The 24,743-nt window shown below is 32.7% G+C and overlaps 1 protein-coding gene across 3 annotated transcripts in view; it reads right to left on the bottom strand.

Annotated features, from left to right (window-relative positions):
* LOC122636596 (zinc finger protein rotund-like) overlaps nt 1-24,743 on the bottom strand; it is a 179,652-nt gene that overhangs the window by 52,854 nt on the left and 102,055 nt on the right. For 2 of the 3 annotated variants that reach the window (XM_043827999.1, XM_043827981.1), the window contains exons 3-5: nt 21,644-21,712; nt 21,508-21,559; nt 5,995-6,170 (exon numbers count right to left, since the gene is read on the bottom strand). In XM_043827999.1, coding sequence (XP_043683934.1) covers nt 5,995-6,170; nt 21,508-21,559; nt 21,644-21,712 — 297 coding nt within the window. The remainder of the gene's footprint in view (nt 1-5,994; nt 6,171-21,507; nt 21,560-21,643; nt 21,713-24,743) is intronic. The other variant, XM_043827989.1, reaches the window with a different exon arrangement.

The following is a 24,743-nucleotide window of genomic DNA, read 5'->3' as shown; positions in this document are numbered from 1 at the left end:
CTCTCTCTCTCTCTCTCTCTCTCTCTCTCTCTCTCTCTCTCTCTCTTTTAGTTCGAGCTGCCTTTATTACGCGGATTGAAAGTAATTATGTGAACGGTTAGTTAGAGAAGAGGTCGAACGTCCTTACACGTCGAATTTAATAATTCAAACTCTCGCGGAAGGACCCGTAGGAGTCCGAATATCAATCTTCCCTCGCGATTAATCAAAAAGGAGTTTCTTAATGGCGAAGGTAGAAAGACTATTAAGAGATGGAAAAGAAACGAGATAAAGAAACGAGAGGAAAGATTGTATGGTATGCTAAGGACGATAAGGAAGAAACGAACGACGTTTCCGTTTCGAACGATTTCGACGTACTACGAACTCCGCTTTCCATCGAACGATCTCTCAAGGACGAGTATCCTTCGTTTGCGAAGGCCGGCTCCATTCGTTTCACCGATCGTGCCTTGTCAGCGTGCTTCCGTTCTACAAGGAACTCGACGCAAATTTTCTTCTTACGTTTTTATACATTTATAAATATACGTACGAATAAAATTTCCTAAAGGGGTGACTTCCTTAACAGGATATATTTACACTTGAAATTGTATTTCTTATCATTTATTTATAACACTTAAATCGAAGTGGTAGGACAATGTAGTAAAGAGAATATTATCGAAAACGTTATCTTTCTTCTATACGTGCACGCTTATATCCTCATAAAGTGATCTAAAGAATGATACCAAGAGCAAAAAAATTTTTTACACTTGAAATCGTTCCATTATTTATATATAATGTCTAATTAAATCGAAATGTTACGGCAAACTGTTCAACAGGGAATAAAAAAAAAAAGAAGGATTGTATACGCAAATTTCCTATTTTTTTTTTTTTTTAAGTTTCTACGTGATGCGCGAGTATTCGAATAAAATGAACTAAAGATTGATGCCAATGAAATATATATTTTTTATACTTGAAATCGTCGTATTATTCATATGTATCTATTTAAATTGAAATGGTAAGACTAAATGGACAAGCGGAAAAGATGATCGTATATGTAAATTTTCTTCGCACGTGTATACGTAAGTACGTATATTCGCGTGTAATCAAATGAAATCTGCTAAAGATTAATATCAACAATATATATATATATACAATTTACATTACTAATAACTCAAAATCGACATGGTGGAACAAACTAGTGAAAGAAATGATCAAGAATGCAAATTTTCTTTTTACACGTGTTTCACGTATATACGTTCGTATATATGTGTGTGCGCGTTTGAATAAAATAAGATAAATGAGTGATACCAATACGATATTTTTACACTTGAAATCATCTAGTTATTTATGTACCTACATTACATAAATCTTGATGATAGAACAAAGTATCGTAATAAAGAAAATTAAAAAAAAAAAAAGAAGAAAAAAAAAAGATAATCGAGAACATTAAATTTTCTTCTTACACGTGTATATACGTTTATATACGCGAGTAATCGAATAAAATGAGCTAAAGATCGGTACCAACGGAATATATATATTTTTACACTTGAAATCGTCCCATTATTTATATATAATATCTACTTAAATCGGAATGATAAGACAAAATGATCAACCGGAAAAAAGAGTAAACCTTTTTGGACATAAATTTTCTTCTTATATATATACACACGTACGTGTACATATGCGTGTATTCGAACAAAACGAACTAAAGAGTGGTACCAACAGAATATATATATATATATATATATATATATATATATATATATATAAAATATATATGAAATCGTCATAAAATTAATGTATAGGTTATACTTATGTAAATCGAAATGGTAAGACAAAATGTTAACCAGAAAAAAAAATGATCGAGGACACCAAATTTTTTTTTCTTGCGTATGTTTTAAGTACTTTCATGCATGATACATATATATATATATATATATATATATATATATATATATATATATATATATGTTCGAATAAAATGATTTGGAATGATAACAGAATATATTTAAATTTGAAATCGTCGAATCGTTTATATACTCAAATAGATATGCTAAAAGAGAAAGTATTATAGTAAACAAAAAAGAACGATAGAGAAAGAAAACATTATGATCGCAAATTGATCGGCAACGTTCGACTTCGTTCTTTTTGCGTTCTTAAATACAAAGTGAAAGACCGCGACGTTTTAAACCGCGTTCTTCGCTAATGAATCGCGTGATTACCAAAATAAACGAAATCGAATCTTTGAAAATACCGAGATGGCTTCGTTAAAGACGATCTCCTTTCGTTAGCAACCAATCAGGATCAGTTCTGATCGTCCCTTATCTTCTCCCCCTCTCTATCTTTCTCTCTTTTTCTATCTCTCTCTCTCTCTCTCTTTTTTCTGTCTCTCTTCCTCTTTTTTCACTTCTCAGTGGCTTTTAACTTATAACTTCAAACGATCCTTTACTTCTGGATCTCATATCATGATCCTTTTACTTATCTTATCTATTTCAATCTTATAGTCGTAATATATATTATCTATAGGATTATATATATATATATATATATATATATATATATAATCCTTAAGAATTATAAATGTTATGATAAAATAGATCAAAAAGACTTTCAGTAAAAAGGATTTAAGATTTGAGTCATTCATCGAGTTTTCTTTAATAAATAAATAAATAAATATATATATATATACATACACATACACACTTTTTCTTTATCTATCTTTTTACTTTTTAATTAATTTTCGTTAAAAGATTAAAAACATAAAGATCGATAACGAAATAATCGATTCGTATCACTGAAAAATCTAATCAAACGTAATGTGCACTATGACTTGAATCATTAATCGTATCGATATGATATATTAAGTTAATAAATTTTGATTAGTTGTCTTCGATTTACGATAATCCTAATCAATTTCTATGATCATTCCTTGATAGTATCATTACGATTTAACGATCCACAAAAGAGAAATGTTGTGTGCGTAAACTTTAACTATAGTGAGCGAGGACGACGACGTTCTTCGATCTTTCTCTCTCTTTCTCTTTCTTTTCTCTCTCTCTCTCTCTCTCTCTCTCTTTCTCTTTCTTTCTTTTCCATTGCTTGGTAATAATAATAATTAACATGGAAAGCGCGGAAAGCTGTAAAATTTTAACGATTGTCTCTAAACGGCTCGTAAAGCGTGCGTACGTGTGCGCGTCTTGAGAAATCGCTCATCCGAGTCCAAATCGTACGAAATCGCATTGGAAAGTTTCTAATTTGCATTAAAAGAAAGAAAAAAAAAAAAAAGATGCAAGAAAGGAGTTAGCGGTTGATTTTTCAGGAAAGATAACTGAATCGGAAAAGAAATAAGAAATAAGAAGAAAAATCGTCATTGCGAAACTACCGATACTTTTTAAGGTCGTAGAAAAACTTAAAAGGAAGAAAGAAAGAAAAGAGACGGTAAAAAATCGAAAGGGTTTTATTGTTTCCTTTTCTTTCCTTTACTTTTTTTTTTTTTTGTCGAAAAGTAAAAGGTTCTTATATACGAAATTAGAAAACTATATAAGATCTAGTACCCGAAAATAGTTTAACGAAAGTTTTAAAGAGATAAAAAAAGATATATATATATATATATTTATGCGATGTAATACAAGATTTTAAGTTGAATCCACTCGTAAAGTGGTCGAAGAAATAAAATTTTTAACGCAGTAGTAAGATTTTGGAAAAAAGAAAGAAAAATGAGAAACTTTCTTTAATCCTGTTTACGCTTTTACTTATTCCCATTTCTTGTTAACACAAAGCTCATCATTAAGTCCATGTTATAAAATCCTTTCCAACATTTATGATACTTATTAGTTATATTCTTGAAATGTATCTCCGATTAAAATTACGACGAATTGAAGAACAAGGGTTAATGTGCGTTACACGTCGAAGAAAGAATCTTACTTGTCATAACTAATATCTAACATGCGTATTGATTTAACTATGTCAATAAGAACGAAGGAAAGTATTATGAAATGAATATTTTCTCTACTTAAGAAACTTTTGATATGAATATTTTATCTACTTAAGAAACTTACCAAATGAATATTTTGTCTACTTAAGAAACTCTTTCCAAAACATGTCGGTAAAGTCTCTCCCTCTCCCTCTCTCTCTCTCTCTCTCTCTCTCTCTCTCTCTCTCTCTCTCTCTCTCTCGGTCTCTTTCTCTTTCTCCCTTTCGAGAAGACTTCGTTCCGCAGTCTATTACGTCAGGAACAGAGAAAAGTGGTCGGTCGTTGAATAGCCGGTGTTTTACAACAGTGGCGAGAGTCGAACAACCCTCGTGGCTTTGTCGAATCGTTCCTCGCTGCGCGAAATGTACCTGTGGTAAACGTACCGACTACCGTTTGCCCCACCTCCACCCTTTTTCTCTCCCTCGCACTCTTCTGAACGGTCGAGTAGACCTCGAGGGTCCGTGGAATGAAAGAAAAGAGAAGGGAAACACCGTAAAGAGTTAACTTACTGTAAAATGAACCATCGTCGAGCTTAAGACTCGTTGAAACGAGATGAGACGACGGTGAGACCGAAAGAGAGAGTGAACTAAATTCCGCAAATCTCCTTATATCTTGACTTCTTATTTTTCAACGAAAACTTTTCGTCTTATTATATGGTTACTTTCGTTTATTAAGAATTTCTATTAACCGAATTTTATATAATTCTTTCCTAATTCATAAACGTCTTTAATTACACGTGCGTCTTAACGACGAACAAATTAATCTGCCAAAATCTTGACGATTTGTTATGGAATAACAGTAAATAAGTCTGTAAAGAGTATATTAAGAATTAATTTATTGTAAAATGGATCATCCTTGAGCTTAAGACTCCTTGAAACGAGATAAGACGATGGTAAGACAGAAAAGTAGAGAGAGTGAATTAAATTCTGCAAATCTGTTTATACGTTGACTTTCTGTTTGTCAACGAATACGTTTCGTCTTATTATACGATTACTTTCGAGTATCAAGAATTTGTTTTATCTATTGCTATATTTATATCGATTGCTGTATTATCTCATAATTCGATATCATCTTTAGATACGTGCGTTTCAACAACACGCGAATTAATCTTTAAAAATCTTAACGATTAATAATTAACTTTTTTTTTCCTAATATCTTGAAAAATCTTGTCGGTTTCTAATGCAATAACAATAAATAAATCTGTAAACAATTCGATAATAAATTTATTGTAAAACGGATCATCGACGAGTTTAAAACTCGTTGAAACGAGATAAGACGATGGCGAAACTGAAGAAAAGAGCGAAGAAAATAAAGTTTAACTATACTTCGATCGAAAATTTGTCATCTAAATTTTTCATTCTATTAATTAGTTTCTTTCGAGTATTAAAAATTGGTCTCATTAATTGCTACATCCTCTTATAATTTTACATAATCTTTAAGTAACTACATCCTAATAGTCCATAAATTAATCTTTATTCTGATATCTTTAAAAATCTTAATGATTTGTAACGTAATAACGGTAAATAAATCTTCAAAGACTTCAAGAGTTAATTTATTGCAAAATGGATCATAGTCGAGTTTAAAACTCGTTGAAACGAGATAAGACGACGGCGAGACCGAAAGAGAGAGTGAACTAAATTGAGCAAATCTAGTTACGCTTTGACTTTGAATTTTTCCCCGAAACTTTTCATTTTACTGATACAGTTATCTTCCAAGTATATCGAGGACGCATCTTACTGATTTCAAGGATCAAATATAATTTCATAATTTGATACCATCTATACGTCTCGACTAGAAAAGAATTAATAATAAAAAGAAAACATATATATTTACGTACATCCAATAACCTTGACGATTCGTAATGCGAATAAAAGCAAATACTTTCTTATCGTCGGTATATTTACATGTACCTATCTATTTTATTTTAAACGCTGAAGAAAGACAACGATATGATAAACAAACGAAACGAACGTTTCGATTAAATAAACAAATATATAACTATCGGCAAATATATAACCTACATCACGAAACAGGAGGAGTATTCTCACCTGAGGACACATCTTGCACTGGTACTTTCTCGGCGGATGCGAGTGAGGTCCACCGAGATGAGGGTTGAGATGAGACGGATGAGAGGGCTTCACCGTTAGAGGCTGAGGAACCACCAGTAGACTCGCTGGGGGACTGCCGCTGCTAGATCCACCGGCACCGCGATACTGATCTTCCCCTAGAAGAAAAAAAGAGTAAAAGAAGAAGAAGAAGAAGAAGAAAAAAAGACAACAAATTCGAGCATTGAACTATCCGATTTGTTATCGTCTAACGTATCTTAGGACAAAACTCTCGAGTAAAACTATTTCTTAAACATCGTTTCCTCTTCTTCTCCTCCTCTCTCGTAAGAGTGAAGAGAAGAAAGAAAGAAGAAGAAACAGGAGGAAGGAAAAAAAATTTCCTTGAAAAAATGAGCACGACGTAAAGGCGAAGAGGAAGAAGGAAAAGGAAGAGAGGAGGGAAGGAAGAGAGAAAAGAAAAAGAAGGGAAAAAACAAGCATCGAATTCGCGAAATATACGTGTCAGTTACTGCATATAGTGACTGTTAGTTGTTAGGATTTACCGTGGCGGCTAACGACAGATAATTAACGCAGAAGTAGGCAGTTACGAATTAGATGCAGTGACGAGCGCGCGAGCGCAATAACGCGCGTCGTACGGATGAAAGAGCTCGAGTAGGAATGAGGAGAAGGTTGGAGGGGTTGAGAGGAGGTTGAGAGGAGGTTGAGGTTGAGGTTGAGGAAGAAGAGGAGAAGGAGAAGGAGAAGGAGAAGGAGAAGGAGAAGGAGAAGGAGAAAGAGAAAGAGAAGGAGAAAGAGAAGGAGAGGAGAGGGAGAGGGGATTGACGCAAGAGAACGCTGTGCAAGGGGCAAGGATCCTGCAGGTTGCAAGGACGAACGATCCTCTATTACGAGTACTCGTTATTAAGTCGGAACACTCAATATCGATCGCTGTGTGAACGTGTGCGTATGTATGTGCGTGAATGCGTGCGTACGTGCAAACGTTATATATGTATGTGCGCGCGTGTGTATACGTATGTGGCAAAACAGGTGCTCACACTTGCTACGGGTACGCCTACGTGTAACACTAACTGCTTCTTCGTTCCGATTATGATTTCCTGTTGTTGCTGATTCTATTGCTGCGGTTGCTGCCGTTTCTATCGCCGTTAGACGCTTATTCCTTTATTCTCCTTCTTATTACTTCGCTCTTCGGTATTTCGGTTTCCGTAAATAATGATTTTTCGTAGGAAGATGTTTCAAGATTCGCGTGTACACATACGTACGTATGTATATATTTATGTACGTTTAAACGTTAATTTATATCGCAAAATTTTAAAAGATCGATAGATATAAATCGATGCATTTTCTTTCGAAACGCTTGCGTGGATTATTTTTTTCTCTCTCCTTTTTTCTTCCACTTCTTCTTTTCTTTCTATACATCTATCTACCTTCTTCAATGATACTCTTTCCTTTTTTTTTTTTTCCTTCTCTTTTTCTTTCATGTAACACATAGTTATGTAATTTTATATGTAGGATGGGATAAAATAAGATTTGAAATTCTTCACGATCGTCGAGAGTTACTAGATCCCTACACGGGATCTGTGGATCGTTTTATTTTCTTTTCTTTTCTTGTTTTCTTTCTTCCTTTCTTTCTCCTTTCAACGAAGCACGTATTGCGAATTTACTTGTGACGATCGGCAAGGTACGAAAACGTTGAATCGAAGAAAATTTCATTTCTATCATATTTAATATCACTCGATACGAACAAATCGGATGTAATCGTTGATTCCGATCGAATTTACGAAATAATCCAATCGGCCATATTTTGTCCGTCGAATCGAACGGCAAATTTTCTTTTTTTCTTTTTTTAAATCGATCGATCAATTTTTATATAACATCGATCGGATTTTATAGAATCAAATTTTTCCTTCAACTTTTTACGATACAAATGTGTATATGTATATGTATATATATATATATATATATAAATTCCTTCGGTTTGATCGTATTGTTACGATAATGTGCGAAAGTATGTATATAGTTACGTACGTATACATGTAAATATGAATGTACTTGCCTATATAATAATAATTTTTCCCTCTTTCTCATAACGTAACTTACAGTAGTCGAGTTAAGCGTGTGACACGTACGTATATGCGTATACGTAACGTTCTCCTCGCGGCATAACTAATTGATCTTTCCAGCGCGCTTGAACCCGATAATTAAGATTAGCATACGCGATCTCGTGCACGAGGGAATCACGAAGACGATGGCGTCGTTAATAGCGACAATGGTAACGATAAAGAACTAAAAAAGAAGTATTATAATTTTCTTTTCCTCTTCTTATTCTTTTTTTTCCTTGTTCAATCTCTCTCTCTCTCTCTCTCTCTCTCTCTCTCTCTCTCTCTCTCTCTCTCTCTCTCTAATTCCACCTCTCTTTGTTTATTTGTCTGTTTGTTTTTCTTTCTAACTCTCTCTCTCTCTCTCTTTCTCTCTCTGTCTGCCTGTCTGTATCTATCTCTATCTCTGTCTCTCTTTCTCTTTATCGTTTTATAAATGTCGAATAGATATATACATATTCGTACGAACGATAGTAGAAACGTTTGTTCGTTCGTTCGTTCGATTTTGCGTGTCGACGTCGACGCTTCGTCGATTCGAAAGTGACTGCCAGCAGTTATGGAGATGAAAACGATACTCGTGGCTTATAAACCGAACAACAACGACGGTAATCCCGTTTGATCGGTACTCACGTTTTGCGTTTTGTTGTCCGTTTTCCTGCGTATTGTTTTATTTTGTTTTGTTTTGTTTTGTTTTTGTTATGTTACGTTACGTTAGGTATGTTATGTTTTTCTTTTTCGTCTATTTTTCTTTTTCTCTTCCTTCTCCGTCTTTTTTGTTTTGTTTTGTTTTGTTTTCGAAAGGGATCTACAAAGAGGAAAGATAAAAATGCGACGTCGTCGGATTGAAAGTTGACATTTCGCTTCCATCGTTCTATGGTCTTCTTTACGTAGTACATAGTCCTTCCTCCCATTCAGCCCTTATGACGATGGATATGTCACATAGATTGAAAAATAAAACGAACGTATACTTTTTCAGGATATACGACGACTAAAATTTTTTTATTGTTTTTATATTTATAGATTATTAGAGAAATTAAAAAGAAAAAAATTTGATTTCTTAATCTTGATCATTTTTAATAAATTTCCCCGAAACATTCAATCGATATAAACTAAATAAAAAGTAATATAAAAATAAATATTCTACGAGCAATAAAGGCGAATTAAAATTCTTTATCCAGTTTAGATTAATAGAGAAATTAAAAGCTTTTGTTAATTTTGATTCGTTTTTGGAAAAAATCATTTTATATTTTCCGTATATATCCGAGAAACATATAACGCAGATAAAAAATAAAGCGAGTAAATATTATTCGTGGTATACCACGTAAATTAAAATTGTTCATTGTTAGTTTAGATCAGAGGTTTTGAAACTTTTATACGACCGAGACCCACTTTCGTAAACGATAATTTTTCACAGCACATTCCTAATGAACTCTTTTAATAAATATGTAAACTACTGTCATATTTTAATATTTAACGCGACCGACACTAGGAATTTCTCATCTAGAGTATTAGAGAAATTTTCAATTCCGTTTATTTTGATTATTTTTCGAGAAAGTAGATTTTACATTTAACGGATATAACGTAGATAAAAAATATTATATATACATACGTACACACGCACACGTACACATATATAATATAATAAAAATTTATATAATATTTAAAACACGATTATTTTATAATTTATAATTAACTAACGACTAATAAATAAATTATAATAATACATATATTCTTCATAGTACGCGCAAATAGAAACTGTTCACTGTTAAAAATGTCCTATTTTATAAATTTCGATTATTGTTCCTGAAACAAGATTTTCATTCCTCACGTTTTTGATTCAAAAACGAAACTTCGTTAACGATGTCACCATGTCCTTTCGTTTTAAATTTTTGTTAAAAATATCCATACGTAGATATGATATTATTAACATGGAATCGTGCCTTTGCGTAAAATGAAAAAAAAAAAAAAAAAGAGAGAGAGAGAAAAGAAAAAATGTTACGATCACGATGGTTAGATCAAAACGACGGTACGTGTATTTTTTTTTAATATCGATTACACCGAAGGACAACGTTTCGTAACTCGCTGTTGCACGAGTAATTTTCACCGAGTACTTCTACCTACATATGTATGTATATACTTGTACTTTTCACACTGACACTTCACCGCTCTCGAAATTCACCATCCAACGAGAGCTCTCATACGTCGATCTCTCTTTCTCTCTTCCCTTCTCTCTCTCTCTCTTTCTCTCTGTTTTCTCTCTCTATCTTTCGCACCTATTGTACGTCACGCGAAGCCGTGTGATGGTAAGAATCATTAATGACCTATGACGTCACGATGTACGATCTCGCGACGTTTTAAAACGCATGCGTTACTTCGACTTTTTTTTTCTTGTTTTTTTTGTATCTCTCTCTTTTTTCCTCGCTTCCTCAAGATAAAAAAGGATAAATCGAGTATTGGAATTTGTAAAAAAAAAGAAAAAAAAATTTATGTATATTTTAATATTTTTAACGCGACATTGTTTCTCGATTAACTTTCACAATATGATTCGACGAGATTCTCTCTCTTTCTCTCTCTCTTTTTTTCTTTCTCTCATTATTATTAATATTAATATTAATATTATTATTATTATTATTATTATTATTATTATTATTATTATTATTATCGGATGTAAAATATATTTTTTATCAACAACTCTCATCTATTTTTTTATAAATAATCACGATTTTTATGAACTAAAAGATAAGAAAAAATAAAAAGATAGATTGAATTAAAAAATTAAATGGAATATTCAAGGTCGTTTCGCTTTGAAATATCGTATCGGGAGAATCGAAATTTTGGAAAGTTTTACATATATGAAATAATTGTGTCGTATCGAAGTGTATATTAAAATTGGAACAAAGATATTCGAACAAATGATTCGAAAATATTGGCTCAAGCAAAGACATTGGAAAGATTCATTGCTCGAAATTAAAGAAAGATATGTCACAGAAATACAATGTACCAGTAATAATGTATATAAAAAGAATTCGTATGTTTACTTTTTTTCTATCTAATATTAGCGAGTAAGATAGAAATATTTCGTCAATGACAATGTTTATTTTTCAAAAATTAAAAAAAAAATCATTATCCTAACAAAGAAATAAATGATATCTTGATAGAGACGTTTATCGGCTGTACGTGATAAACACATCTATGTAAGAAACATTTTTTTTACATACTTATTCTTTTTAGTCAATGATAATTTCTACATTTTATCATAACGACAAAATAGATCGTGGTAATAAATAGAATCGTGATAGATGCGTTTATCAGTTGCATGTAATAGTATATAATTGTATGTAATAAGCATTTTTCTTTTTTATTTTTCCTTTTATATATTTTTTTAAATCTATAATTAGCAAGTAATCAAGATTTCGATAATAATTTTTATCTTTTATGAGAGAACAGTAACGAAAGAAGAAATCGATTGTAAAAATGAATAAAATCATGATAGATGCGAATGCATTGACGAGATAGAAATTATCAAAATTGTTTGGTCCTCTTTCTATACTTGGTCCATGGGAAATGCGGCTAATAATCGTGGGAGCGTAACAATTGTTTCCATTGTAACGCATATATATACATATATATATATACATATATATGTATATATATATACATGCACACACACATATATATATATATATATATATATATATATCATTCTTTAGGAATCATGTGTGTGACAATGCGTCGCAATGCGTATATTTTCGTAGTCGCAACGAATCCAGAAAATTCTTTACGGTTATTGTCGTAAATTTTCTTCCAAATTTTAATAATCGGTTACCGTCAAGATTAGTTAATTTTCGAGGGAAGATAAATTAAAAATTACAGTATTATTAAAACTTTTAACGGAGAGACAACAGGAACGAGAATAATAAAAAAAGTATCTTCATATATCATAAATATAGAGATATCTACTTTACTTTTTATAAAATTAATTTTATAAATATATATTAATTTAAATATAATTAATATATATATATATTAATTATAAATTAATTTCAAAAAAGAACAATGAAAGAGAAACTTCTTTATATACATTGAAATGTTACTTTTTCTCCAAATAATTTTTAAATAGAAACGCTCGATAAAAGAAAAAGAAATATAAAACGGACCAAACTTCTGAAATACAAAGAAAAAAAAAAAAAAAAAAAAGAGAAAAAAAAAAGAGAGAAAGAAAAGAAAAAAAAACACACACACACACACACAGAAAAATCTAACGCATCCACATACGTATATAAGATCTAAAAGATAGATTTAATATTTATTTATATTATATAAGAAGCAACGATATAAACTGCAATGATGAAGGTACAAGCGATTGATAAACGAGCAATTAAATTCAAATCTGCAGATCACCGTTCTCAATATCATCTCTATTTCCAAGAAATCAAGATCGTGCACGAACACTGGAGAAAAAAACAAACATTAAAACGTTAGTTAGCAACTAGTTTGGATGGTCCAGTAATAGAAGGACTATGATCTTAGCAGGTGTCAGTAGGGTCGTTGCTACGCAAGTCTTTGATGACAACGAGTATGATTACGATTCTACGACTACGATTATGACTATACGATTATATAGTACTATAGGACTATACGAGCACGACTACGTAGATAGCAACGGGAAGAAACGTGCAGGCAACGTGTGGCCTGCACTTGTCTTCAACTCATGAATATTCGATCGATCTCGCCGCGAATCGATCCTGACGTAATCTCTGCGAACCGCGACTAGAGTCGGTAGGATCAAGGATTCTCGGCCCTCTCCTTCCTGCTCCGTCCTTTTCTTTCTTCTTTATATCTATCTCTTTCTTTCTTTCTCATACGTTTCTGTCACGTTCGCGCTCCGCAACGTTTGCTATACGTCTCTGTCTGTCTTTATCTCTTTTTTTCCTCTCTCTCTGTCTCTATCTCTGTCTCTTTTGCCACCTCTCTTTTTCTTTCTCTCTTTCCCTCTTTCTCTTTTACGTACGTATCCTTTATTCCATCCTTTCCGAATTTTTTGAGAAACCACGACCTATCCGAGATATTTTTAATACCGAGGTCATATCCATGTTTTTGAGAATTTCGAGTGTTCCTCCTCGTTACAAGATAATAATGTAGTTATTCACCGTGCGAACGTACATAGTCGTCTATACCTAGTAACTAAGAATACAGTAGTAGCTTTACAAACCCAAAGATATATTCGTGTAGTAGACACGTAAGACTCTCGTAGCAACGTTCATAGTAAATTATGCAAATAACTTGCTGGAAATGTCAGTGGCTGCGGACAACGATCGATCCATCGGACTCGCAACGATTCCGCTCGAATGCTCGAGACGGAGAAAAGCGTAGAGAATGAGAGAGATAGAGACAGAGAGACAGAGATAGAGAGAGAGAGATAGATAGAGAGAGAGAGAGGGGGGGGGGAGAGAGAGCGAGAGACAAGGATATGAAAAGAGTAAGAAGAAGAGGACCGATCTTGGGCGTGGATATAAGAAGTGTAATACCGATATAAAGTGGAGCACCGGATGAATGGAAAATAAACGTGGAGTTGCGGTTACGAATATGCTGCTCTTGAGAAGTAAACATAGGGAAGAAAAATGAAGAAAATAAGAAAGATAAAAAGAGAGATAGAGAGAGAGGAAGAGAGAGAGAGAGAGAGAGAGAGAGAGAGAGAGAGAGAAAGAGAAAGAGTCTTGAAAATTGCTTTATAATATGCTCGGCTCGATTTCTCTGGAATTTCCGATCGTTCCGATGATTTCTAATGATATTATCATCCGGAAATTTGCTGCAAATGTAATAATTATAAAAAGATTTCGTGTAAAAATTAATTAATTGCATAATTATAATATTTATATCTATAGACGAGCCGATAAAGAGACATAGAATGTATAAGAGAGAAAGAGAGAGAGAGAGGTACTTATATATATATATATATATATATATATATATATATATATATATATATATATACGAAATGTATCGAGAGAGAAAGAAAATCTAAATGAAAGAAGTAATAGAACTTTATTATACCGTCGCGATTATTATCGTCTAGAAGAGTTATCGTTAGAGGCGGTTCACGACCTGTTACTAACGAATCATGCTACGTCATCTTATTACACGTTGAGATATAAGTACTCGTTAATATTACGAACGCATGGCAAATTTCAAGCGGTTAGAGATAACGATCAATTCTTCGATCTCCGATATCTAAAATCGTCAGATCTTCTTCCATTCGTTATATTCGATAATCAATATCTAATGATCTAAATAATAATTATACTACAAAAGATTCTAAGATATAGAAACGATGAGACTATATTAACTCACTGTGAATTTATAGTATAATGATCTTTCTCCGACTTATTAAATCCAACTACTTTAAGATAATAATTAAGAGAAATGATTGAAATAACGTTTAAAATGATAATATATGAAAAAGTGACGTATGATAATTAATCGACTTTTACGTATTATTATGTTCCAACGCTTCTGTCGTATTTTAATTCGAAACTTCTCTCTCTCTCTCTCTCTCTCTGTCCGTCTGTCTGTCCCCTCTTCTTATTTCTTATGCCGAGAAATCTCACTACGAAATCTTACGGACGTTTCTGTCGATGACATTAGCCCGTTTTTTCGTCGACTATTGTCCGATCTTTTAAAAAGAATCTTCTGGACGGATTGACGTTCAAAAAATGAAGTTGGTTGCACTGTTTAGAATGGCAAGGTTGTCTCGTAGTCTTTCTCTCTCTCATTATTGTAGAGATCTCTTATCGGTGAGTGAAAGATTTACAAAAATATCAAGACGATTAACGCGCGACGAGGATTTTGAATCTTGAAATATTCTTCTCTCTCTCTCTCTCTCTCTCTCTCTCTCTCTCTCTCTCTCTTCCTCTCTCTCCCTCTCCCTTTCTTTCTCTTTCGCATTTAGTCGCGACAACGTATGAATATATGCATGTCCATGTGCAAAGAAAAATGAAGAGAACAATGTAAAAGGAAAAAGAGAAAAAAAAAGGAATAAGACAATAACGATAAAATAAATAACTAAATAAATAAATAAATAAATAAATAAATGAATGAATAAAATCGAGAAAAGAGCGAAATCGTTAGAAAACGAGTTATGATATAGGTACAATGTCCATTAGATAGAAGTAGTTTCTATTTCATATTTAGAAAAAGATGAACTATAGACGGATAATTAATTAGTAATCATGATCCAAGAAACGAGGCTATTTCGAGAATAATCGATCGGTAGATCGGATTTTCTGATAATAATAATAAGAAGAAAAAAAAAAGAAAAAAAGGGAGGAAAAAAAAAGAAATAAACGCGTTTTCTGTTTGCCGATAATAACAATGAATTTTCTGCGTAGATAAGAAAAACAAGAAGGAAAAAAAATGATGTCAATGACGACGACGATAACAAAGACGTCGACGATCATAAATTTTTCGACAGAGTGTCGCATTCGCATCGATTTTCGTTCCTATTTTCTCGTCCTTTCTGTCTTCTCTCTTTTCTTTCTTTCTTTCTTTTTTTTTTTTATTTATTTTCTTTTCTTTTTCTTCGGTTTTTTTTTATTTTTTATTTTTTTATTCTTTTTTTTTATCGATACAAAGAGCTTTCCTGTTACGGTTTTTACAAGAGTGACGTGTAAATCGAGTGGCGGTTCATCGGCGGTGTTTCGAGTACGGTAGCAACGAGAGTAACGCTATATAAAATCCACGAACGATGTCGTAAAATCTTTGAGCGTGGGCTTCTAGCGATGGTAAAATCTCGGGGAAAGTTATCGAATCGAAAAGAGGGGAAGAGAAGAGAGATAGATTGAGAGAAGGAGAATATTTGTGTGTGTGTGTGTGAGAGAGAGAGGGAAAAAAAGAGAAAGAGAAAGAGAGAAAATACTAAAAAGGGATAGAGAAAAAAATCGTAAAACACCTGAAGTATCTGCTTCTAGACGAACGACAGACAGTAGTTTCATTGACGAATAAAAAAAAAAAAGAAAATAAAAGAAGAAAGGAGAAAGGAGAAAGATTCGTTTCTTATTTTTTTCTTGATAGGAATTATCAAAACCTTCTTTCTTTCTGATATATATATATATATATATATATATATATATATATATATATTATTGTATAATATGTACATATATATATATAATAAATACAAATATTAATATCATCTTGATTATTATATATATATATATATAATAATATAATATCATTATATATCAGACACGTATATGAAATATATATTTATATATTTAATATTATATTATATATTTAATATTTATATTATAGATTTAATTTAATATTATAGAATAAACAATCTACAATATTATATATATATATATATAATATATAATAACATAGGAACAAAATAGATTTGAAGATACTGTTTGACGAGATTGAGAAAAAGAAAAAGAGAGAAAGAGAAAGAAAAAATGAGACAGGAGAAGCATATTACATTTCTGGTAAAAGACAGGATACTTTCGTACGTATCGTTCGGAGGCTTTTGCAGATCGTTTTAATTGGCAGTAAACTTTTGCTGCGTACGTCGCAAAAACGGTTGAAATACTGCTATCAGACGAGAGTAACTCTCAGCTCGAAACAGTCGCTCTCTCCTCTCTCTCTCCCTTTCCTTCTCGTTTGTGAATTCCGTTTCTCTCTTTCATTCACGCATTTCTAACACGCAGTATACACTACGTGCACGTGTATACGTACATACACGTTCGATAAAGACCGTCTCATCTCGTTGCTGCTCGTTCATACGGGCCGTCGCGTTCCTGGTGTTGCTCGAGTACAACAGGTGCATGAGTTTAATGCGCTGCCATCATCGTAGAACCGAGCGGTCTCTTTTGAGTCGAAATGTCGGTAGATCGTTTGTACCTACCTATATAGTCTATCTCTTTCTTTCTTTATCTTATAACTCCCTAAATGATTAAGTGACTTTAATCTTGAGTAAAATATCTACATATACATACCGTACATACATACATACATACGTATCTATTTATGTCGTATACCTATGTATATTCCTATATTTATTATCTCGATTTATTAATAATATTCTAATATATCCTGTTTATCCGTATTTTTGAGTTCCACGTTTTTTCTCTTCTTTCTCCTTTTCCATCTTATAAGCTCCATCTATACTTTCTGTTTTTTTTTTTTTTTTTTTTTTTTTTTTTTTTTTTTTTTTATTCATAATATTATTATATATAGTCCCTTATAAGTTTATTTATACTTTTAGGTCTCCTTTTTGTTTTTCTATTTGTTGAAATTCATCAAAATAAATTATGTCCTCTTTTTTTGTCTCTTTCCCTTTTCAGATTATAAGCTCTAATGATTATGCGATTTTTTATCTCGAATAAAGTATCTACGTATATATGCAGATAATTATGTTATATATATATATATATATATTCTTATCTTTATTATCTAATACTCTGTCTATTATTAATAATTTTCTAATATATCACGTTTATTTATATTTTCAGTTTTTCCTCTACTCGTTAAAATTATGCTTTTTTTCCATCTTATAAATGATCATGTGATCTAATGATCATGTGACTTCAATCTTGAGTAAAGCATCTACGCATACATACATATATATCTATTTATGCTGTTCATGTATATTCCTACCATTATTATTTAATATTCTATCTGTTAATAATAATATTTTAATATATCCTGTTTATCTATATCTTCCGGTTTCTTTTTTTTTTCTACTTGTTAAAATCCATCGAAATATATTATCCTTTTTTTCTCTCTTCTTCCTTCCATCTTATAAGCTCTAATGATCATGTGACTTTGATCTTGAGTAAAGTATCTGCGTATACATGTGGATATTTATGCCATATCCAATCTTTATTATGAGTATTTTTAATCTTTTTTTTTTACCTGTTGTAAATACCTGTTATTCATGTAAATAAATTATGTTTGTCTCGTCTCTCTGTCTCTCTCTCTCTCTCTCTCTCTCTCTCTCTCTCTCTCTCTCTCTCTTTATCCCGTTATCAAATACAAGGAGATAGTTAGCAAATAAAAATTCCGTGCGATTCGTATCGATCATAAAGAGAATATGCCTCGAATAACCGAGAAAATTTCAAGATAAAAAAACGAAAAGAAAAAGAAAAAAAAAAAAAATACTAAAATATGAAAAAATAAGAAATAAATAAATAAATGAAAAGAAAAATATCAAGAGCATTAATTTAACGAGCGAATACGATAATGGGACAAAGACCCAAGGTAGGCCTTCAGGGCCTTCTCAGTAGAAACGTTGGATCGTCTCACTCGTTGGCCAAAAATTTTGGAGTCATGCGATCCGTACATTAACGAATAGTCCGCCAAGAGCTTGATGAGTGCGTTGCGCAATTTCTACGTGTCGGTGAACATGCCGGAGGGTTATTCTTTGGGGATCTCATCGACGCGACGGTGAGGGGCCTTGGCAGGCCCAAAGTGCGAAACGTAGGCGCGTCGGTAAAAGAGAAATTGAGCACGCGATGCTATAATGATCGTTCGCGACCCTACCTTTCAAAATAAGGGAAAAATTGCTCTCTTCGTATCGTATTACTTAAAGCGTTTCACATCTTACATTTTCTATTTAGTTGAAATTTTTATTACAAATTGAAGATCGGATCTTTAAGGCACCTGCTATTACATGGTTCTATATTTTTTCTAAGAACGAATTTATATTTCTTAGAAATTGTAATACCACAGATAAACTCGACTATCAGTTTTCTAATCAGGAATCTTTTTTAAAAGTAATCAAAAATTATAACGATATAAATAATTTCTAAAATATCTATTAACATATGTTTCATCTGATAATAGTTATTATTGTTATGGAATTATTATCGTTGCGTAATAAGATTTGTAATAATATTTTTCATAGATGATTGTGTAACAATTATGATTGTACAATAATAATAATTATTATATACATGTAATTATTATTTTACTAATAACAGAATTATCATTCTTTTTTTTTTTTCCTTTTACAAAGATCACACCGATATGCAATATCTATCAATTTCAAATGAACACATATAAAACAAACGAAGCTATGTAATTAAATAACATACGACGTACATACATACGCCGTACTTGATTTCAAAACAAAACAAAAAAAAAAAAAAGAAAAAAAAAGAATCTTCCCAACGCGAATAAAATAACTTATATATCCACTTTTATACAGATGTCATTTGTAATAATAAAAATATTGATGAGATAAATTTGGCAACTCTCACCTTATACACGGACGAGATGAGTCTTCGCGCATTAAGGTTCAATAAAAAAAAGAAAGAAGAAAAAAGAAAAAATAACAAAAAATGAGGAAAAAAAAAGGAAGTAAAAAAAAAAAAAATACAGGAGAAGAAGGAGAAGAAAAAGAAAAACAAGAAGAAGAAAAAGGAGGAGGAGATGGAGAACGTAGGTTCAGCTCGTTCGCATCGTCGCGATAATGCGTATGCAAATATTTGTTCGGTTCTCCGTCTCCTCCTCCTCCTCCTCCTCCTTCTCCTTCTGAATGTTTCTTTTTTTTTTTTCTTTTTTAATCCTTCTTTTTTTTCCTTTTCTTTTCGTTTTTTTTCGTTTCTTTATCGAGCGCGCCACTGCCGTAAACGAGCCGACCTATGCGAGTAGAGGGAGCGCGTGCCATTGGCAGTGAAAAACGTTTATGGTAACGTGCCTTCACCTTTTACGAGCAAAGACATCGATTACTCAATCCCTTCGAAGAGCGAGGACGAACGACGAAGGAAAAAGAAGACCGATCAAATAATCGAGAACGGCGATGGCCTAAGACCTAGGTCATTGCCTACTACTTTTTGCGTTATAGACAAGAGACAATATTTTTAAGTTCGAATCGAATTACATAAATAAATTTCAATGGAATTTTTGTAAACCTACTTAATATCTGTTTTTTTTTTTTTTTTTTTTTTTTTTTAATATTAATAATGTATTTTCTTTTTCTTTTAATGCAATAGTTAATACCATCTGTTTCTTTTTATTTTAATATATCATAACTTTTGTAATATAACTATATCAAAACTCAAAGTTTCACACGAGAAAATTATCTTTATATGATAAAGAAAAAAAGAAAAAAAAAAAGAAAAACGAAATGAAAGAGGAAAATACTATTATAACTAAAATAATATTTACTGATTTTCAAAATATAACTTATATTCCATATGACTGCTTCATATCAATGGAATAATGCCATTTTATTTTAATAAATATCTTACTTATAACGGCATTTACTTTATGAATAGTAAATACTTCGCAAACATTAGCCTTGGGATACGAACTAACAATTAATTTTCTGACGAAATAATGAAATAAGATAGATATACGAGTATGTCGCTTGAAAAGTTATAATATAGGATTTGCATAAACGGATAAATTAATTCAATGCCTTTCATAACTTTATATACACAAAAGGCACATTAAAATTACATCACATTATTTTTTACGTCAGACTTTACCCTTACTAAAAAGTATATATATATACATACATACATACATATATGTATATATATATATATACACACATACGTAAATGTCAAGAAAGGAAGAATCTTAAAAAGTTCTTTAAATAATCTCATATAAATTATTAAATCAAAAGACTGGTGGGGATCTTAATTAACGAAAGGATAAATGCTTACTTTGAGATGATGGGGAAAAGAAAAAAAAGAAAAAAGAGAAAAGAAACACGAAAGGAAAGGAAAGGAAACGAATGGAAACGAAAGGAAACGAAAGAAAACGTAACCGCAACAGGTTAAAGTATAAAACTCGAAAGTAGGTGATAGAAGAAAGGTTTAGATGTGTTTTTGATTGCTATTCCTCCGGAATAGCCTAAACTCTAAATAATCAAGTCGAATATGGGAAAGGGTATATATATATATGTGTGTGTGTGTATGTTTATGTGTATGTATGTATTAAGATATCTTGGTATCGTCCGACTATAAATTCACGTTCGTACGTATTTCGGCTTTAAATTCTTTCTCTCTCTCTCTCTCTCTTTCTCCTTCTTCTAATCGATGATCTTACGTCACGGATGCAAAGTCACGACCGGTTTCGAAGAAGGAACTCGACTCGAATGAGCCTTCAAATTGAGAGTTCGATCGAGTGTTTACATTGCTTTACAACCGTGTATACAAGATCTCGAATCGTTCAAAGGTACAATCGCCGACTTTCAAAAAACGATTTTGAATTATCTATTAGAGATCGTGATGAGATGGAAGAAGGGGAATGAACGATGGTAGGATTAAAGGGAAAGAAATGAAAAATAAAAAAGAAGAGAAAGAAGGTAGGAAAGAAAAAAAAAGGAAAGCAATAAAAAAGAAAAAGGAGAAGAAGGGTAGAATGAGATTAGAAAATTAATTTGACTCACCTTTCTGCAATTGACCATGATCCGCGTTCATTTTTGCCTGTAACAGAAAGTGCTGCGCTTCACCAAGTAGAATTAGCACGAGGCCCGCATATATTCGAGCTATTCTACTTAAATATTTTCAAGTTGGCACGCTCACCTCGTAACCTTGTTTCGCACCACGTCCGCCGCCCCAATAATCGCTTTCCTTGTCGTGGGGATTGCATTGCTGAAACATTGAGAAGAACGACGTTTACATTTAATACAATATTACGAATAATCTTCGATGTATGATAAATCTGATCAGACAAAACAAAAAACAAAAAGAAAAGAAAAAAAGAATTATTTCAATATCACTGATTTCGTAATCAGATAAAAATATACATACAATAAAAACAAAACAAAAAAAAAAAGAAAGAAAGAAAGAAAGTGAAGAAAGAAATGGGATAACTTTTATCTCCCTCGTTTTTTTGTTTCGATCGAAAATATTTTCATCGGCTATATCAATCCGATACTTTTACAAATCGATAGGTATTATTAAGCGTCGTATATAGAAGTTTGAGAGGATAAAATATACAAAGTACATTTTTCTAATGATGTTCGTTTCACGAAAAACGAAGCTGAAAGTTTCTTTTGGTGTTTTGCCGATGGCGTAAACGAACGAAATGTGCACTGTCTCGAAAGAAAGAGAAAGACAGAAAGACAGAGAGAAAAAGAGAGTTAGAGAAAGAGAGAGAGAGAGAGAGAGAGAGAGAGAGAGAGAGAGAGAGAGAGCAGGGAGAAACTCGAGGAGGAATAATTGGCGCGAGTTAGAGACACGAACGAGGACGTCGAGTCGAGTCGGTGGTGGTAGGGTGGGAGGCGGTGAAGCGCGATGCGTCGGAGGTAGGGACGCCCCTGGTTGGGAGGCAGGGTGAGTCGGTCTAGACACAACACAGACGAGGGTGGCGGGCCTGTGACCTTGGGCATCACTCGGCCTTCTATAGAGATAAACGAGCCAACCCCGAACGAGTACCAACGAACGAGTCTCTCTCGTTCAGGAATATATACATAACATATAGTGGGTCAAAAAAATATTCAAATAATATATCTACGAATGGAATATATTTTTCTTTCTTTCTTTCTTTCTTTCTTTCTTTCTTTCTTTCTTTCTTTCTTTCTTTTATTTTCCTTTTCGTCCTATTTTTCTTTCTATTTTTTCTTTTCCTCCACCCCCTCCCTTTTTTTTCTTTTATTATGTAACCACTTAGGAAGATTGTTCTGAATTTGTTAATATATACGAAAACGAAATGAGAAGGAATAAAAAAGAAAATGTAAGGATTTTTTGATTCTATATATATATATATATATATTAAAGGATGATACAGGAGGAGCTTTCTTTCTTTCTTCTTCTTCTTCTTCTTTTTCCTCTTCTTTTATTTTTTTGAAATACCCTTCGATCGAACAGATCTTGCAAATAAATGCTAATATATCTGTAGGTATAGAGAAAAATTAACACGTTGTACGAATACTAGAAGTAAGAAATAAGAATTGATGGAGAAAAAAAAAAAAGAAGAAATAGACTTGATATTTCTCGTAAAAATAATGAAAGAATACAGAGGAGGAATATTTTTCCGAAAACAAATTTCTTAATCTACGAATCCCGTGAACAAATGTCATTAAGAGTCGTCGATATTTTTTCCCCTTCTTACCTCCTTTCTTTTCTTTCTTGTTTCTATCCTTTTTCTTATTCTCTTCTCCTTTCCTTTTATTTCTATTCTCACAAGAGCTGGAAGATATCTTTCTTTTTTCTTTTTTTCTTTTACAAAAATTCTCGAAGAACCTGTTAGGTTCTGTTAGGTGGAGAAAAGAAGACACAAATCTTTCTGTATTTGTCGGTGATAAATCACGATGTAAAAGAGCCAACTAATTGCTTTTTCTTTTTTTCTTCTCCATTTCTTTTTTTTCTTTTTTTTTTTTTAAATCGTCGCCCTTTCCTTTCAGAGCAAACTGACGGATCGGCATATTTGATATTATCGAATGTGTCCAATGGTGTAGTCGAAAGAGAGGGTGGTATCGAGTGTTAGAGGGAGGACCCTTTAAAGGGATTCCACGGCATAGCCATTTAAAGACGACCCTGTTTCCCTTCTCACGACCTCCTAAACCGCAGGCAACGCTCGAATGGAACGACCGAACGACCCTCCGTATCTCGCGGAACCTTGCGTGTGGTCATGTTACCTATATATATGTATATATATGTATGTATATGTATATATATATATATATCTGTCTCTCTCTCTATCTCTCTCTGTTGTATATTATCCACCTTTCGCGGTCAAGGAGCCGATAAACTAAAATTCGAAATGTCAGGACGAACGGCCGATGGAATATTATTTTTTTTTCTCTTTTTTTCTCCTTACGTCATCGCTACTTTATCATCGTAAATGTCATCTTAACGATGGAATTATAAACTCCGTCGAAATAAAATGTTTCATTCGGAACAAACAGGGAATTTAAATCGAGACGATCGTATGATAATTAATATAACTTGAAAAATTTCACGATATACGGACTTAAACGTTTTTTATTATACTAGGAATTATAAAGTCCTGTTGTAAGAAGAAGTTGAAATTGAAACGAAAACGTATAACTTCTTAGGACGTTTTAAAGGACAAGAGAAGGGTCCGGTGAGGCACTAGTAATCTTAAGTTCTTAACGCTACAGGTGGCCCTTCGTAACGATCCAATTCTTGTGAGAAAATTCTAAAAAGAAGGATATGCATTTTTGCTCGAGGGGTGGACAGTCTCTCTCTCTCTCTCTCTCTCTCTCTCTCTCTCTCTCTATCTATCTATCTCTCTCGTTCTCTCTATTCGATATTGCCAAAGAATCCCTCAAGAGGTTCTCACCGTGACGGGAAATCATGGATAGAAAAAATGTGGATAGAAGAGCTTCTATACGATGACTGAGAGGAAAGAGGGAGACGGTTTTTCCGGACAGTACCGGAAGTTAGCGTCGCGATCTATTTCTATTTTAAAAATGAAAAACGAGGGGAACGAAGAAGAAGAAGCAGAAGAAGAAGAAGAAGAAGAAGAAGAAGAACAAGAAGAAGAAGAACAAGAAAAAGAAGAAGATGCAGTAAGGTGGAGCCCTTGTAAGGAGACGCTTTTTAAATCCGACGGTGTGATGCCAGATGGTTCCTTTTGAATCGAACGTAAAATGTCTAAAATTGGATATCCGAAATAAATGTTGGCGAAGGTGACTTGAGGGTGGGGGGGGGGGGG

The sequence above is a fragment of the Vespula pensylvanica genome, chromosome 1, assembly GCF_014466175.1.
Source record: "Vespula pensylvanica isolate Volc-1 chromosome 1, ASM1446617v1, whole genome shotgun sequence".
NCBI classification, from domain to species: domain Eukaryota; kingdom Metazoa; phylum Arthropoda; class Insecta; order Hymenoptera; family Vespidae; genus Vespula; species Vespula pensylvanica.
The sequence above is the reverse complement of the archived record's forward strand: the minus strand, read 5'-3'. Positions and strand labels throughout refer to the sequence as shown.